The sequence below is a fragment of the Chionomys nivalis genome, chromosome 1, assembly GCF_950005125.1.
Source record: "Chionomys nivalis chromosome 1, mChiNiv1.1, whole genome shotgun sequence".
NCBI classification, from domain to species: Eukaryota; Metazoa; Chordata; class Mammalia; order Rodentia; family Cricetidae; genus Chionomys; species Chionomys nivalis.
In genome coordinates, this window is record NC_080086.1 from 4,250,915 (window position 1) to 4,265,457 (window position 14,543).

The 14,543-nt window shown below is 47.6% G+C and overlaps 1 protein-coding gene across 2 annotated transcripts in view; it reads left to right on the forward strand.

The window, feature by feature from the left end:
- The window catches only part of Itpr2 (inositol 1,4,5-trisphosphate receptor type 2), a 398,346-nt gene that overhangs the window by 332,909 nt on the left and 50,894 nt on the right, over positions 1–14,543 (forward strand). For both annotated transcript variants that reach the window (XM_057792035.1, XM_057792044.1), the window contains 3 exons: positions 875–1,070; positions 5,827–5,919; positions 14,211–14,341. In XM_057792035.1, the coding sequence (XP_057648018.1) occupies positions 875–1,070; positions 5,827–5,919; positions 14,211–14,341 (420 nt within the window). The remainder of the gene's footprint in view (positions 1–874; positions 1,071–5,826; positions 5,920–14,210; positions 14,342–14,543) is intronic.

Consider the following 14,543-nt stretch of genomic DNA (forward strand, 5'->3'; position numbering starts at 1 on the left):
GCCCGCACTATCCTGCATCCAGTGCCTCCGCCGCCCGGGCCTGCCTGCCGGTGCCTCCGCCGCCCGGAACTGTCTGTGCGCGGGTGCTTCCGCCGCCTAGGCCTGCCTGCCGGTGCCTCCGCCACCTGGGCCTGCCTGCGCGCCGGTGCTTCCGCCGCCTAGGCCTGCCTGCCGGTGCCTCCGCCACCCGGGCCTGCCTGCACACCGGTGCCTCTGCCGCCCGGACTTGCCTGCGTGCTGGTGCCTCCGCCGCCCGGGCCTGTCTGTGCGCCGGTGCTTCCGCTGCCTAGGCCTGCCTGCCGGGCCTGACTGCTGGTGCCTCCGCCACCCGGGCCTGCCTGCACGCCGGTGCCTCTGCCGCCCGGACTTGCCTGCGTGCTGGTGCCTCCGCTGCCCGGGCCTGCCTGCGCGCCGTTGCTTCCGCCGCCTAGGCCTGCCTGCCGGTGCCTCCGCCGGCCGGAACTGTCTCTGCGCCGGTGCTTCCGCCGCCTAGGCCTGCCTGCCGGTGCCCTATTATACATTTTCTAAAGTCAAATGAAAATGTCTTAACAAAGCGGTGTGACGCTGACCGTGGAGCCAACATACAGACACTGTGGCTGCTGGAGCTGTCTTCACGGAAACCGCGCCTCCTGTATCCTAGCTCAACTGCTCAGGTTCGGTCAAAAATGTTATTTGTTTGAAAGCTCTTTTTTGTTTGCTTGTTTGTTTTTTTGAGACAGGGTTTCTCTGTAGCTTTGGAGTCTAGCTCTTGCAGACCAGACTGGCCTCGAGCTCACAGAGATCTGCCTGCCTCTGCCTCCCGAGTGCTGGGATTGAAGGTGTGTGCCACCGCCACCTGGCTTTGAAGACTATTTTTTAATTGTTATTTCTGTAGCTCTTTGATTTGGTGTACAGAGAAGAGACCCTGCTGAACGTCATTAAGAGCGTCACTCGAAATGGCCGCTCCATCATCCTGACCGCGGTCTTGGCTCTCATTCTGGTCTACCTGTTCTCCATCATTGGCTTCCTTTTCCTAAAGGATGACTTCACCATGGAAGTGGACAGACTGAAAACCAGAGCTCCAGTCACAGGTACCACTCCCCCTCCAAGCTCCCTGGCAGTTCTAACTTGTACACACCTTGTTTGTGGGATTTCAGACAAACATCAATAGGTAAAAATTTTACTTTCACCCTTTCAAAATGTGGTCTTGTTTACCACTGCTGTGGTTTGAGGGCGAAATGTCCCCGAGCCCCGTGTGTTTGACATCTGGTCCCTGTGTGGTGGCACTGTTTGAGCTGGCGGAGCCTCTCTGGAGGAAGTGGTGGGCCTTAGGGTGGATAGTCTAGCCTCACTTCCTGTCTGCCCTCTGCCTTCTGACTGCTAACACAGTGTGACCAGTTGCCTTGGTCACCGCCAGGTCTGGCTGTATCTCTTTGAACCATTAGCCAAAATAAACTGTTCATTTCTTCCTCAAGTTGCTCGTTGTTAGGTGTTTGATCTTAGCAATGATTAAAGTAACTAACACAACTTCCAAGAGTTTGAGAATCTGAAATACTTTAGCCTGCACGCTGTCGGCGTGGGTTGGGAAATACACAAGAGACATCATCTGCCCTCCAGCTTACAGGGTTGCATAATGCTGGCCATATTGCAGGAGGCGGCTGCAGCTTCACCACAGGCAGTTCCAGGGTTCCTTCCCTCCTCCTCTTCCCATTTCCCCAGAGAACAGGATCCTGTGGCGGCGCAAATGAATGTAGACAGATTATATAGATATATACAGCTTTAATAAGGAAATAAACTTACAGGACCACAGGTTCCCGCGAAGCACTGGAAAAGCGGAGCAAAAGAAAAGGGCTGCTGGGCTCACGCCCGGCAGATTTATCCATAAACATTAGCCCGAGGCGAACACGCCCCCAATGGGTGGGGCTATGTCCCTACAGGATCCAGCACTGTGGGCAGTTCCAGGGTTCCTTTCCCCCTCCTCTTCCCATTTCCCCAGAGAACAGGATCCAGCACCTAAGAGCCACCACTCGGCCCTTCCCCCACAGGTACTGCATCACATTCTAACAACTGCAAACAATACACGCTTGCCTGGATTCGGAAATCATTGGGTAGTGAGAGGAGGGTTTGGGAAGACATGTTTAAGGGCTGTGGCTGAAGGATGTGGACCACGTAAGGGAGCTAGTGTCCTCGCTGTGAAGCCCACCATGCGGGGCTTTCCTCCCGGGTTATTTTCACTTTCTCACCCGTCATGTAACCTTTTGTTGCTGGGTTCAATTCCTTCCTTAACCCTGCTTTGCTCTAAAGAAACCGTGGCTCTATATCATGGTGTTTTCTTGAGTCCTCCAACTACTGTTTCTAGAGACAGGAAATCCCAAAAGACATGCTTTCTCCTCAAATCATTGACTTTAAAACTAAGATTTAGTTAGTGGAAACATAGGCATTCTTGCCTTTAATTGATAATTTATCCTTCCTTCCTCCGTTCCTTCCTCCCTCCCTCCCTCCCTTCCTTCCTTTCTTTATGTCCTGACCAATTTCCCCTCCCTCCTTTCCTCCCATTCCCTCCTCCACCCCCTCTTTGCCTCCTCCCCTAATCCACTCCACCCCTGTTTCTGTTCAGAAAGGGGCAGGCTTCCCATGGCTATCAACAAAGCATGGCTATCAATTGCAGTAAGGCTAATAAGCACCGCCCCTTTTATTTAGGCTGGGCAGGCAATTCAGTATGAAGTGGATGGGGGAGTACTGAAAGAGATGACGAAGGGAGGCACTTTTGGGGGTCAGTAGGGACCAAATACAAGGGAAGCGCCCACAAATCTACAAGGATAAGACAGATAATTCTTCATTACGAAAATGACAACGTACAGTAATATCTTCCATAAGAGATGGGATGACTACGTGGTGTTTAAATTTGTTCGCTAGTGAGTCTAACTGCCTCACGCATGTGACGGAAACACCAGGTGCACTGGAGATACCCTTGAACTCCACACCAAATGTCAGTCTTTGTTTTTGGGAACCAGAAATATGTTGCTGTTGCTTCATGTGACTTCTAGCGTGTCACAGGCCATCAGTTTCCATGTCACTCCATGTGATTCTAGCGTGTCAGAGGCCGTCAGCTTTCCATGACACACCATGTGACTTTTCTAGCGTGTCAGAGGCCGTCAGCTTTCCATGACACACCATGTGACTTTTCTAGCGTGTCACAGGCCGTCGGCTTTCCTTTTGTAACTTTAATACAAGGAAATGACTTACCTTGGCAGCTTTTCTTTTTAGTTAATGTCACATCTCCCATCACCTTAGACCTGTGACGAGACAGAGCACCATGGCCAAGCGAGGATTCTCACCCCGCAGTGGCTCTGAGGCAGAGGCAGGGAGGCGGCTTCCCAATCCCTCGTCAAGGGCACATCCCCAGTGACCCCCACACTAGGCCTCACCTCCCAAAAGATCGGATAGCTCCCTGAGCTGGTGCCCACACCCTCAGTTTATGGCCCCGAGGGGCACTGGAACTGCAAACCATTCCAGCGCGTTGGTGGATGTGAAGGAAAAGCTGTTATGTAAGTGCCCAGTGCTCCTCTCTCTGAACTCCTCAGGAGCTGTCTATCCTCAGCACTCACAGGCCTTGTTTTCAATGACTTTCTAGATGAGAGGCCCGGCCACAGTTCCTTCAGAAGATCAGACGTAAAACAGAAGCATTACAGTTTCCAAAACAGATGTATACAGTAGCTGTTTTTTGAATTTGGTGGTAAATATTTTATGTTGTTTGAGGAAGAAGTCAGTTCTATATTGTGAACGTACTTTCTTTAGAAGTAGAAAAAATAAAACAAAAGAAACTTAAAGCTAAAATTTTAAGCTCTGTCTTTACTGAAAATTCCTATGCCCATTAACATAGAAACAAGTCCAAAAACACATAAACATTAAAAAAAAAAATGGAAAACACCGCGAAAGTCCCACACAGGGTAACAGCTAAGGGACTCACCTCCCGGTTCTCTGTGGGCTCAGAGCTTGAAAAACATCTTTGATTCCACTGAACTTCATTTCCACCACCATGTAGCAGCATCTGCCTTGAGTCTGCTTCCTGTCGCCATAACAGATTACTCGCGAGGCGTGGCGGTTTATAAAGGAAAGTGGTTCATGGTTCCCCAGGCTGGGGGAACCTGCTTGGTGTCTGAAGAGACTGTTCCTGTCACAGATGACAACGTAGGGTGCCCTACTGTGAGGACAGGCAAACCAGGCTTTACGATGGACTCCCTGTAGAGATAAACCATGAGTGCGTTAACCCAGCCATGAGGAGAGAGGTGCCATGCTCGATCACCTCTCAGCCCTTCACAGCCAGGCTTCAATTTCAGCGTGCACTTTGGCAGAAGTGTCTGGTCTGCAGCGGGATCTCAGCTGGTGCACAGCGTCTCCCTTCTTTGCGTATTGAGCACTGTTGCTCACCAAGCTGGCCAAGGTGAGATATTGAGGCTAACACACTCAGGCAGCGAGTGACATTTCAGCTGCAGAAGGATGCAGTTCTTTAGCGGGTCTGACGTGATCAGAAATCACACAGATGGGAACAAGTGGGGAGGCAGAAAGACAGAGCTGGACAGTATGTCGTCATGGTGCTGGGGAGAGCAGGAAGACACGTGCAGGTATCGTTGGTGAATCAGGAGCATGGATTCAGCCTCTGGACCCAAGATCTGCTGCTTAGTGGGCAAGAGGCAGCCACTCCAACATGGCCAGAGCCTTGTCACAGGGAAGCCCCAAAAATGAAGTTCTCTTGACAAGTGGACACAGTATTCCTCAGACCTGCCCTGTCCTCATTCTCACCTACCCAGAGTAGAGGAGAAATTGCACCCATGACTTTCTGACCTAAGTTCTCCTGGCTGTTCCAACCACAGCTCTGGTTCTCCCCCAGGATCTGCACCGTCTGTTGGGTGCTTGGTGGAAAGTGCTGGGCTAGGGGTTTGCTGTGTCCTTTGTTCTCCTTCCATACTATAAATAGCACCTTGGCGACCCCCTAGACTCCCTGCTCCGTATTCATGTTCAGAAACCCTGTGGTTCCTTTAGGTAAGTCCTTCTCCAAGTAGCTATTCCCTTTCCCTTCTAGAACTCTGTAGTGATATTTCATTTGGATTTTAATAAATAAAGCTTGCCTGAAGATCGGAGAATAAAACAGCCACACTGGTAGCCTTATGGACCAGGCAGTGGTGACACACACCTTTAATCCCAGCAACCATGCTAGTTGCCATAGAAACCAGGTGGAGGTGGTACATACCTTTAATCCCTGCACCAGAGAAAAATATAAGACAGGAAGAGACAGCTCTCACACACAGTCTCATTCTGAGACTCCAGGATGCAGGATGGTCATTTCAGTCTGAGGTAGAGTTAAGAGCCAGTGGCTGGCTGCTTTGCTTTTCTGACCTTCAGGTTGAACCCCAGTTTCTGTCTCTGAGTGTTGGAGGAGGCCACTTGTTTCATTCCTGGCAGCTTAGCCCCAAAATAATCACACAGAAACTGTATTAATTAAATCACTGCTTGGCCCATTAGCTCTAGCTTCTTATGTATGTGCTCTCTACAGTGCTCTGTGATCATGTGTCCATCCTGTCATGTATGTATATGATGCTCTCTACAGTGCTCTGTGGTCATGTGTCCATCCTGTCATGTATGTATATGATGCTCTCTACAGTGCTCTGTGGTCATGTGTCCATCCTGTCATGTGTGTATATGATGCTCTCTACAGTGCTCTGTGGTCATGTGTCCATCTTGTCATGTGTGTATATGATGCTCTCTACAGTGCTCTGTGGTCATGTGTCCATCTTGTCATGTGTGTATATGATGCTCTCTACAGTGCTCTGCTCTTTGCCTTCCCAGGTAATCACGGGGCTCCCACCATGACCCTACCTTCCATGATGGAAACATGCCAGAAGGAGAACTGCTCACCCATGATCCCTCCTTTGAACACAGGTCTGTACTGACAACACAGGTCTGTACTCGTCCCTCTAACATGTAACTGTGTGTTTTATCATGTCTATGAGAGCTTATCTGGGATTTTATAATTGTGTTGAAATAGTAGGGCAGAAGGTAAAGGACCAAAATACCTCAAGCTAGAGAACGGATTCTGCATTCGTTATACTGAGCAGCTGTCTTGCTCCTCACAGTGTTTCTGTTCAACAGAACCTGGCAGACTCATTGTGTGGAATGTGCTGATCCCAAACAGCAACCCACACTAAGGGGTCCCCTTCCAACTGCTTGGCTACCAAAAAGGGATGTGGAAAAGCATGGATTCTACTCTAGAATCCTGGCTGTATCCCTGGGCTTGCCCCTTTCCTGGCTTATGTTTGGATAACTTGTAAGGACAGAAAAACGACCAAATAAAATCCCCCCCTTCTTCCTAAGGAGCAAATTTAAAATTATAAGAATAACTTTAGTTCTGAACCATTCTCTTAAGATGTAGGGGAGTCTAGGGACACAGCATGTATGCTGTTTCCTAAATTAAAAGCAATAGTGATGGATTTCCTAAAGCAGGAGATACAGTGGTTTGTGGGTGTGTACTTGGAGGTGCATAATGGTCATATCAGGCAAGCACTTTGTCCTTGCACTGCACCCAGCCCTTGTGGGCTGTAGATCTCTACATAACCCAAAGTCACAGATGTAGAAGCGTGGAGACAGTTAAATGGTGAAGTAGATTCCGAACAGATGAGGGAAGTAACATGAAAGATGGAGGAAGGATGAAGCATTCAGTCACCTTTCCTCTTGAGCTGTTGGACTGTTGGTGGGGAGGGCACGAATGGTCCCTCCCGCTGACTAAACCTTAAACTGTCTGACCTAGAGAGTGTTGGAGGAAGGCCCACTTGTTCAGCCCAGCTACCTGGCTAGCTTAGCCCAAAAATAACCACACAGAAACTGTATTAATTAAGTCACTGCTTGGCCCATTAGCTCTAGCATCTTATTAGCTAACTCTTATATTAATTTAACCCATTTCTATTGATCTGTGTATCGCCACATGGCAGTGGCTTACCAGGTAAAAGTAAAATTCCCAGCTTCTGTCTCTGGCAGCTCCATGGCATCTCCTTGACTCTGCTTTCTTCTTCCCAGAATTCCATTTAGTTTTCCCTGCTTAGCTCTGTTCCCCTATAGCTCTGCTATAGGCCCAAAGCAGTTCCTTTATTAACCAATTAAAGCAACATATAGACAGAAGGACTGCCTACACCAAGAAAGAAAATGAAGCTCTTGTATTCATTCCATATAGTGCCTGACGGCAGGGCACTTGAGATGTTTCCAGCAAGGCTTGCCTGACCCCATGCAAAGCTCACACAGGAACCAGCTCTTCTTGGCTTAGGTGGGATTACCGAGAAACCCCTCTCTGAAGTCATATTATGTGTGTCCCTTGGTTCAAACCCCTCTGCTCTCTCCAGCTTTCCTCACAGACACAGCAGAGTTTCTTGGCTTCATACTCCTAGGCAAGCTGCCCAACACTGCTCTTGTTGTGGGTGTTGGGACCCTTGAGTCACCCCATATGCTTTTAAAGACTTATTTTTATTTTCAATTTATGTACATGGCATGTGTGTGTGTGTGAGCACCTACAGAGGCCAGAAGAGAGTGTCACATCGCCGTGACCTGGAGTTACTAGCAGTTGTGAAGTGCCCACTAGCACTGTGGGAGATGATGCAGGTCCTCTGTAACAGCACTATGTCCCTAACACTGCGCCATCTCTCAAACCATCCCACATTACTGAACTACATTTGGATGTCTCTTGGCAAAAGTGCCATTCTTGATGGCTTAGCTGTCATCCCATAAATATCCGCCCTGGGCTCATATAATTGGGACTTTGGGATCTCACAAATGAAGCTGAACATTTATTTCTGAGTGTTTCTGCCAACCCGTAGTGCTAGTATGTGACGGATTCTCCTGCAAGTGGTTTGGGACCTGGTGGTGTCTGGGTCTCCAGGTCCTTCTGTTCCTTAATTCCGTTCTCTCTAGTCATGCCGTCCTTGGCTTTGACAAGACCTCGGTCAGAGCTTAGAGAGCTGACCCATTGCTTGTCTTTACGTGGCTCTTCACCTAAGGATGGGTGTGCCATTTCTAACTTGTTGAAGGAAGATATAATAGGAAGTGGGTTGGCCCAAAGGCCCTGAGAAGTTTCATCTGGATCTTCACAGATTAAAAAAGAATCTGACTTCTGTCTAGATATTCCCTTAGGAGATCTGGGAGTGTTGCAGAGGATTGTGGCAGAACTTTCAGGGCCTGGGAACACGCTTAGGTGCACATGGTCATGCCTTATGAAGTTCTTCAGCTTCCTAGAAATACGTCACAAAAGGGACGGGGTAGGCAGCTCCGTCAGTCAAGTACTTGCTGTACAAGCATGAGGTTATGAGTTCGATTCCCAGAACATGCACACACGCATGCACACGCATACACACACGCCTGCACATGCATGCACACACGCATGCACACACATGCATGCACACCACACAACTAGGCATTGCAGGACACATTTGTGCCCCTAAAACTTGGAGGAGGGGATAAGAGGAACCCCAGGGCTCAATGCCCCCCCCCCCAGTCTAGCTAAAGAGTAATTGAAAAAGGCAACCAATGTCAACCTCTGACTTCCACATTCATGTGCATGTACATGCACAGAGAGAGAGAGAGAGAGAGAGAGAGAGAGAGAGAGAGAGAGAGAGAGAATAAACTATCTATATACCCTCTATTTTTTAAAAAATTCTTGTGAAATCCACCTCACTGGTTTTGGGGCACAGTGCTTGCCCATCCCCAGTCACTGCCGTCCCCCCTCCTCTCCACAGCATCCAGTCAAAGGCCCACTCGAGTACCTTCTGATAGCATACAGTCATTCATCAGCAGTTTTCAGAGTCTGCCTCCATCTCAAGTCCCTGACTATGGATGTTTCTTGCTTCCTAAGGACAAACAGGGACAGTCTTCACTCCAGGTACAGCACTTCCTTCCCCAAGGTCTGATAGCAGTGTGTGGAAATCTTGTAGAGAAAGCTGCCAGAGGTGATGGAAACCATATTGGAGCTGGGGTGTCGGGGGCAGCTTTCCTAGTGGAGGTTCTCCCCGGATGGAACCGAAGACACCGAAAAGCCAAGGCAGAACCTTTAGGCACTTCACATTCAAGGGTTAAGATAGATTTGATTAGAATTTGGAAAGTCTATAGATTTGACTTTTGTTTTTATAATTCAAGTTTTAATTTTTTTAAAAGTAGAATATCACTATTTAAGCCCTGGATATACTAAAACTCAATATATAGATTAGACTGACCTTGAACTCACCGAAATCCACCTGCTTCTGCCTCTTGAGTACTGGGATTAAAGGTGTGCACCACCAACACCCCCAGTGGATTTGACCTATAAATTTTACCAATATTAATAATTTCACTAATTTGATTAAATGTGTAGATTTTTATCTCCAGAGGCTTGTTTCCTCTAAATTTTGGCAGAATGTGTTTAGCAGCAGTTTGTTTTATTGGAAAGTCTATGAGACTGATCTTCTGGGCTTCTTTCAATGTTGGCTGTGTGCGTTTAGCCACATAAGTAGAGAGAAATCTGGAGTCTGGTGTTTATTGTGCAACATGTGTCTTTTAGACTTAAAAATAGCCTTCCTCTGCCTAGGGTAGGGATGCAGTTCTATTTTGTGAGCTGTGGAGTGCATTGTGAGGGCCTTGTTTGCTGTCTGTGGCCAGAAGGTGCACACTGCAGAAGGTCCAGGCACACAGTACCTGTAGAAGAGCTGGGGACTGGCTGGCAGACAGCCGTGGCCCTGGGAAGGCTCCTGCAGACGCAGGCCCAGGCATTTTCCCAGCAGCAGAGAACTCGCAAGACAACTGGCAAATAATTAAACTTGAAAAACACTCCAAAAATTTTTCATTTCACTTGCTTCAAGCCTTCCAGAATCTGAGATGAAAATACTTACCTAACCCCCCCATCCCGAAACTGACTTTTCCAGAAAAGTTGAGCCTTGTTAAGACAATACTAAAAGTATAATCACAAGTGTTTTGTGAGTCAATGCCATTTGCACGTTCAGGAGAATAAAAAGCTCACATGTGTTTAGCATGTATGAGACCAGGTTTAATTTCCTGGTAGCCTTTTTTAATAGAAAAGATTGGTGGTTAGCAGCAGAACTTGTGAAGATAGCAATGCTACATTTGGGGTTTCCACTGGATAGCAGTGTTTTTAAAACACTTTTCTAGTCACACACACACAAAAAATTACAATCAATGTTTCTGTAACTGGCGGGTCGCCATTAAAGTTAAGAGGGTCTGAGCCACACTCAGACTTGCACGTGAGTCTCAGCTCCAGGCTGCTGTGTCTATGGGGCTCACAGACAACAAATAATTTAATTATTGAAGCATAAAAGTGAGACATTAATAAACACTTAGGTTCAAGCATGTCCAGTATTTTTGTGATGTATTTACCTGTGTATTTGTGTGTTGGCGTGAGTGTATGCAAAGTCAGAAGAGGGCTCTGGATGCCCTGGGGCTCGAGTCATAGACTTTGAGAGCCACCCTGCATAGGTGCTAGCAACTGAAGTCTGGTCCTCTGGAGGACCAGCAAGTTCTCATAACCGCTGATCGCCTCCAGCCAGAGTCCAGTGTTTTTCTTAACAATGTAGAGTAACTCTCCAAGTAAGAGAATAGCTTCAGGTCCAGGCGGATAGGCTTTTATTCCTTTCCTCAGATGGGATTTTTTCTTACCATTAATTAAGGAAAATGGTTTTTCTGGTGGTCAGCTATAATCGGATAACCTCACATCACTCACATGTCAGATTGGTCACTTGTGTTAAAACAATGACTTTTCATGAGATTAACAGTTACTGTAAGTGGATAATTGGTAGTTTGTATTCACTGAGCCCTAACAATGTACCAAACACTGTTCTAAATTCGTGTGTGTGTGCCCCTGCCATTCCATTGTGTTCAGGGAATGTTTTAGGCCTGACTATGCTGCCCAGGTCCTTCTTTAGATACTCAGTGCAGAGGCCACTGCCTTCAGGATGCCCAAGCTGCTGGGTGTTTGCTCACCTGCTGGCCCACCTTCTTGGAGACCATAAGGCTCCTGTAGGCCGAGATGCTTATACCTGTATCTGCTTTTCCTCAAACAAAGCTTGTGTTGTACTAGAAAGATCGGCTTGTCACACAAGTGACCACAAGGTGGCACTTACCTATGGGATCCCTGAATGACTTCTTGAGAGTGGACTCCTGTCAAACAGTAGAACCTTTTAGTAAAGTCATGGAGGCTGCTATGTGACCCCAGCATGCCTGTGTGGCTGCTATGTGACCCCAGCATGCCTGTGTGGCTGCTCATGTATGACCCCAGCATGCCTGTGAAGCTCATGGAGGCTGCTGTGTGACCCCAGCATGCCTGTGTGGCTGCTCATGTATGACCCCAGCATGTCTGTGAAGCTCATGGAGGCTGCGGTGTGACCCCAGCATGCCTGTGTGGCTGCTCATGTATGACCCCAGCATGCCTGTGAAGCTCATGGAGGCTGCGGTGTGACCCCAGCATGCCTGTGTGGCTGCCATTGAGCACAATAAGTGGGTCAGTGCACTGACCTGACATGGCATCCTCCTGCAGTGTGCACGCCACACAGGAAGACAGGCCTCATGCTGTATGTTTGTAGTCAACTAAATTCTGTAAAGTTTTATTCATCTGATTTTTATATTTTAAAAACCTGAGTAACTCTTCCTCACCACTCCTCTACGCTTCGTTCTTGTCGATCGCACAAAGTCGTGGCCTTCATTGTGACATTTCCACGTGGGCATTTCATGAGCTTGAGCTTGTGCATATTTAATCCCCATTTTCCTCTCTTGGCCCCCCTACCACAGTCCTAATAGTCCCCTGCCCCTTTGTAATTTCATGTCTTCTAAGTTATACATATGAGAGAAAACACACGATTGTTGTCTGTGTGAGTCCTGTTCCATCCATTTTCCTACAAATAATGTAATTGCTTTCTTGTTTATGAATGAGTGAAACTATTGTATATGCACATTTCCTTTCTCTGTGGAGTCCTTCGTCTGTGATATGTACCCAGGATGCTCCTGTCTTCTGGCTACTGTAACAGTGCCCCAGTGAGCGTGAGCATACATGTTTCTCTGTAATGAGCTAGCTGTCTGATTACTTGGGATCTGAACCAGAAGTAGTATAGTTGGATCCTGTATTGTCTCAGGTTTTAATTTTTTGAGGAACTTCCATGCTTATATTACATAGAGACTGCATTAACTTACATTCCCACCAGCTTTATATAAGGGTCACATTCCTACACACACACACACACACACACACACACTCACTACAGTTGTTGTTGGTTTTTTTTTTTTTTTTGAGTCTTGATGGAAGACATCTGATATGGAGTGAGATGGGACGACAGTGTAGTTGTGATTTGTATTTTTCTTGTGGCTGGTGGTGGTGGTGACATTTTGTATGTATTCTTGGCAGTCAGTCTGTTTTATTTCACCCTGGCTAATCACATGTGTGGTGTGTAGTAGGAGGCTGCTTGTTCGCTTCCCGGCTGCCCAGACTCCCAAAATAACCACACAGAAAATGTATTAATTAAATCACCTGCTTGGCCAATCACTATAGCATATTCCTAACAAGCTCTTAAATATTAAATTAACCCATTTCTTTTATTTTATATTTTACCACGTGGCTGTGGCTTACTGTCAAGGTTCCAGCATGTCTGTCTCTGGCAGTGGCTCCATGGCTTCTCTCTGACTCCGCCTCCTTTCTTCCAGCATTCAGTTTAGTTTCCCCCACCTATCTCTACTCTACCCTATCACAGGCCTAAGATAATTTCTTTATTAACCAATGGTATTCACAGCATGCAGAGGGTAATCCCACATCAGTGGTGTATGGCTTTCCCTAGCTCCCAAACAACTTCATTTCCTGTCACTTCTGTGTGCCCACCTAATTGGCACATTGTGGTCTTCAGCTGGCATCTGCTTTGCTACCACCATGCGGTTGCCAGTTAATAAGGGAAGGTGTCCAGTGTCCTGCAACAGTTGTTACTCGTTTGTTTTGATTGAAAGCCCAACTTTGGCAAAGTAGCAGCGGCTCTACTCCCCGTGACCTCCCTCCTGGAATCCTGAAACTCTGTGACAATCTCTTTTGGTCTCAATCCTTTCCTTGTTCTGTCCTGTTGATCTGTCACCACCACAAAGCAGTCCCTGTTGCTCCTCCCTCCCCAAATCCCTTCAGATTTCCAGGTCAGAAATCTGGTTCACACAGTCTGTCTGTCTCCGATGCTGTGTGTGTGCCTGTCTCTGCATGCAGCCCTCCTGCCAGGATTATTCCAGCATACTGTAAAAGGAGCAACTTGGACTCATGTAAAACTATAAGGGCCCCTCTTCCAAAGGATAAAAAAATAAAATCTGCTCGGAAGAGAGAAATCCGCCTTCTCCTAACAATGCCTGCACAGTTGTTGGCCTTAGGTCATCAGAGAGGCAGATTTCCTTCCCCAGGTCAGTGGTTGCTTTGACATTCCTGCCTTGACCTGCAGACCTTAGCCCCAGATCCCCAAGTCCCCTGAGGTGAGGCTCTTTAACTTTGTAACAAAACCAGCCTTTCTGTTCATTTACTAACATGACTGAAGTCTGGATGTCATGGCTAGCCAAGCAACAGTCCTTGCTTTAAATGGTCTTATGTTTTCTGTCTGGATCTTTTAGCACAGGGTCAAGTCTCAGGACTTTCTGACACATTGTGTCTTCTCATTCCTAAACAGGAATTCACCTCTAGTTCCAAGTGGTCCCTCAGAAAGCTCTGAAAATTACTCCAAATAATGACAGAATTGTCACTCACCCAGCCTAAGCTCTTACCGTGGGCAGTTCTAACACGCCTGACGTGGTGCTTGGCCAACCCTCCAACCTACAGCATTTTCCTCCTTCTGTCTGAGGCTGCTGAGGTCAGTGGATTGCTCCAGTCCCAGCTGGTTCCTTGGCCTGATGCATTCATCTGTCTACAGCTCTTTGCAGACTGGGTAGAGAACTGGTCAACCATCTTCCAATACAGTCAGGCATCTGAACTTTGACCTTGTCACACTTTACCTTTCTCTCCTGTCGTTTTCCACCAAGCCAAGAAAAGCAGAATTTCAAATTTTTATGTGAGTGATCTACACATGTCAGTCACGTGTGTGTCAGCCACATGTAAAGTAGATGTCACGTGACTTTAAAAAATTGTGTCTGGTGCACTAGAAGCAGATTCTTGGGTGTAGATAATAGTGTGTTCTCAAGACTCTTGTGTGTTTCTGCAGCTGATGAAGGCAGTGAAGATGGAATAGAAAGGACGTGCGACACCCTGCTCATGTGCATCGTCACGGTGCTCAACCAGGGCCTCAGGAACGGTGGTGGAGTGGGCGACGTGCTGAGACGACCCTCGAAAGATGTGAGCAGGATGAACACGATTATTTCCTCCCTTCCTTCCCTCTGTCCTCCCTTCATATCTGTCCTTCCTCCGTTGCTTCCTCCTCTCCCTCAGCCTCTCTCCCTCCCTCCATCCCTTCCTTCCTCCCTCACTCCTTCCATCCACCCTTTCCTTCTTTCCTGAATTGGGGATTGAACCTATCAACATGATATATCCCCAGACC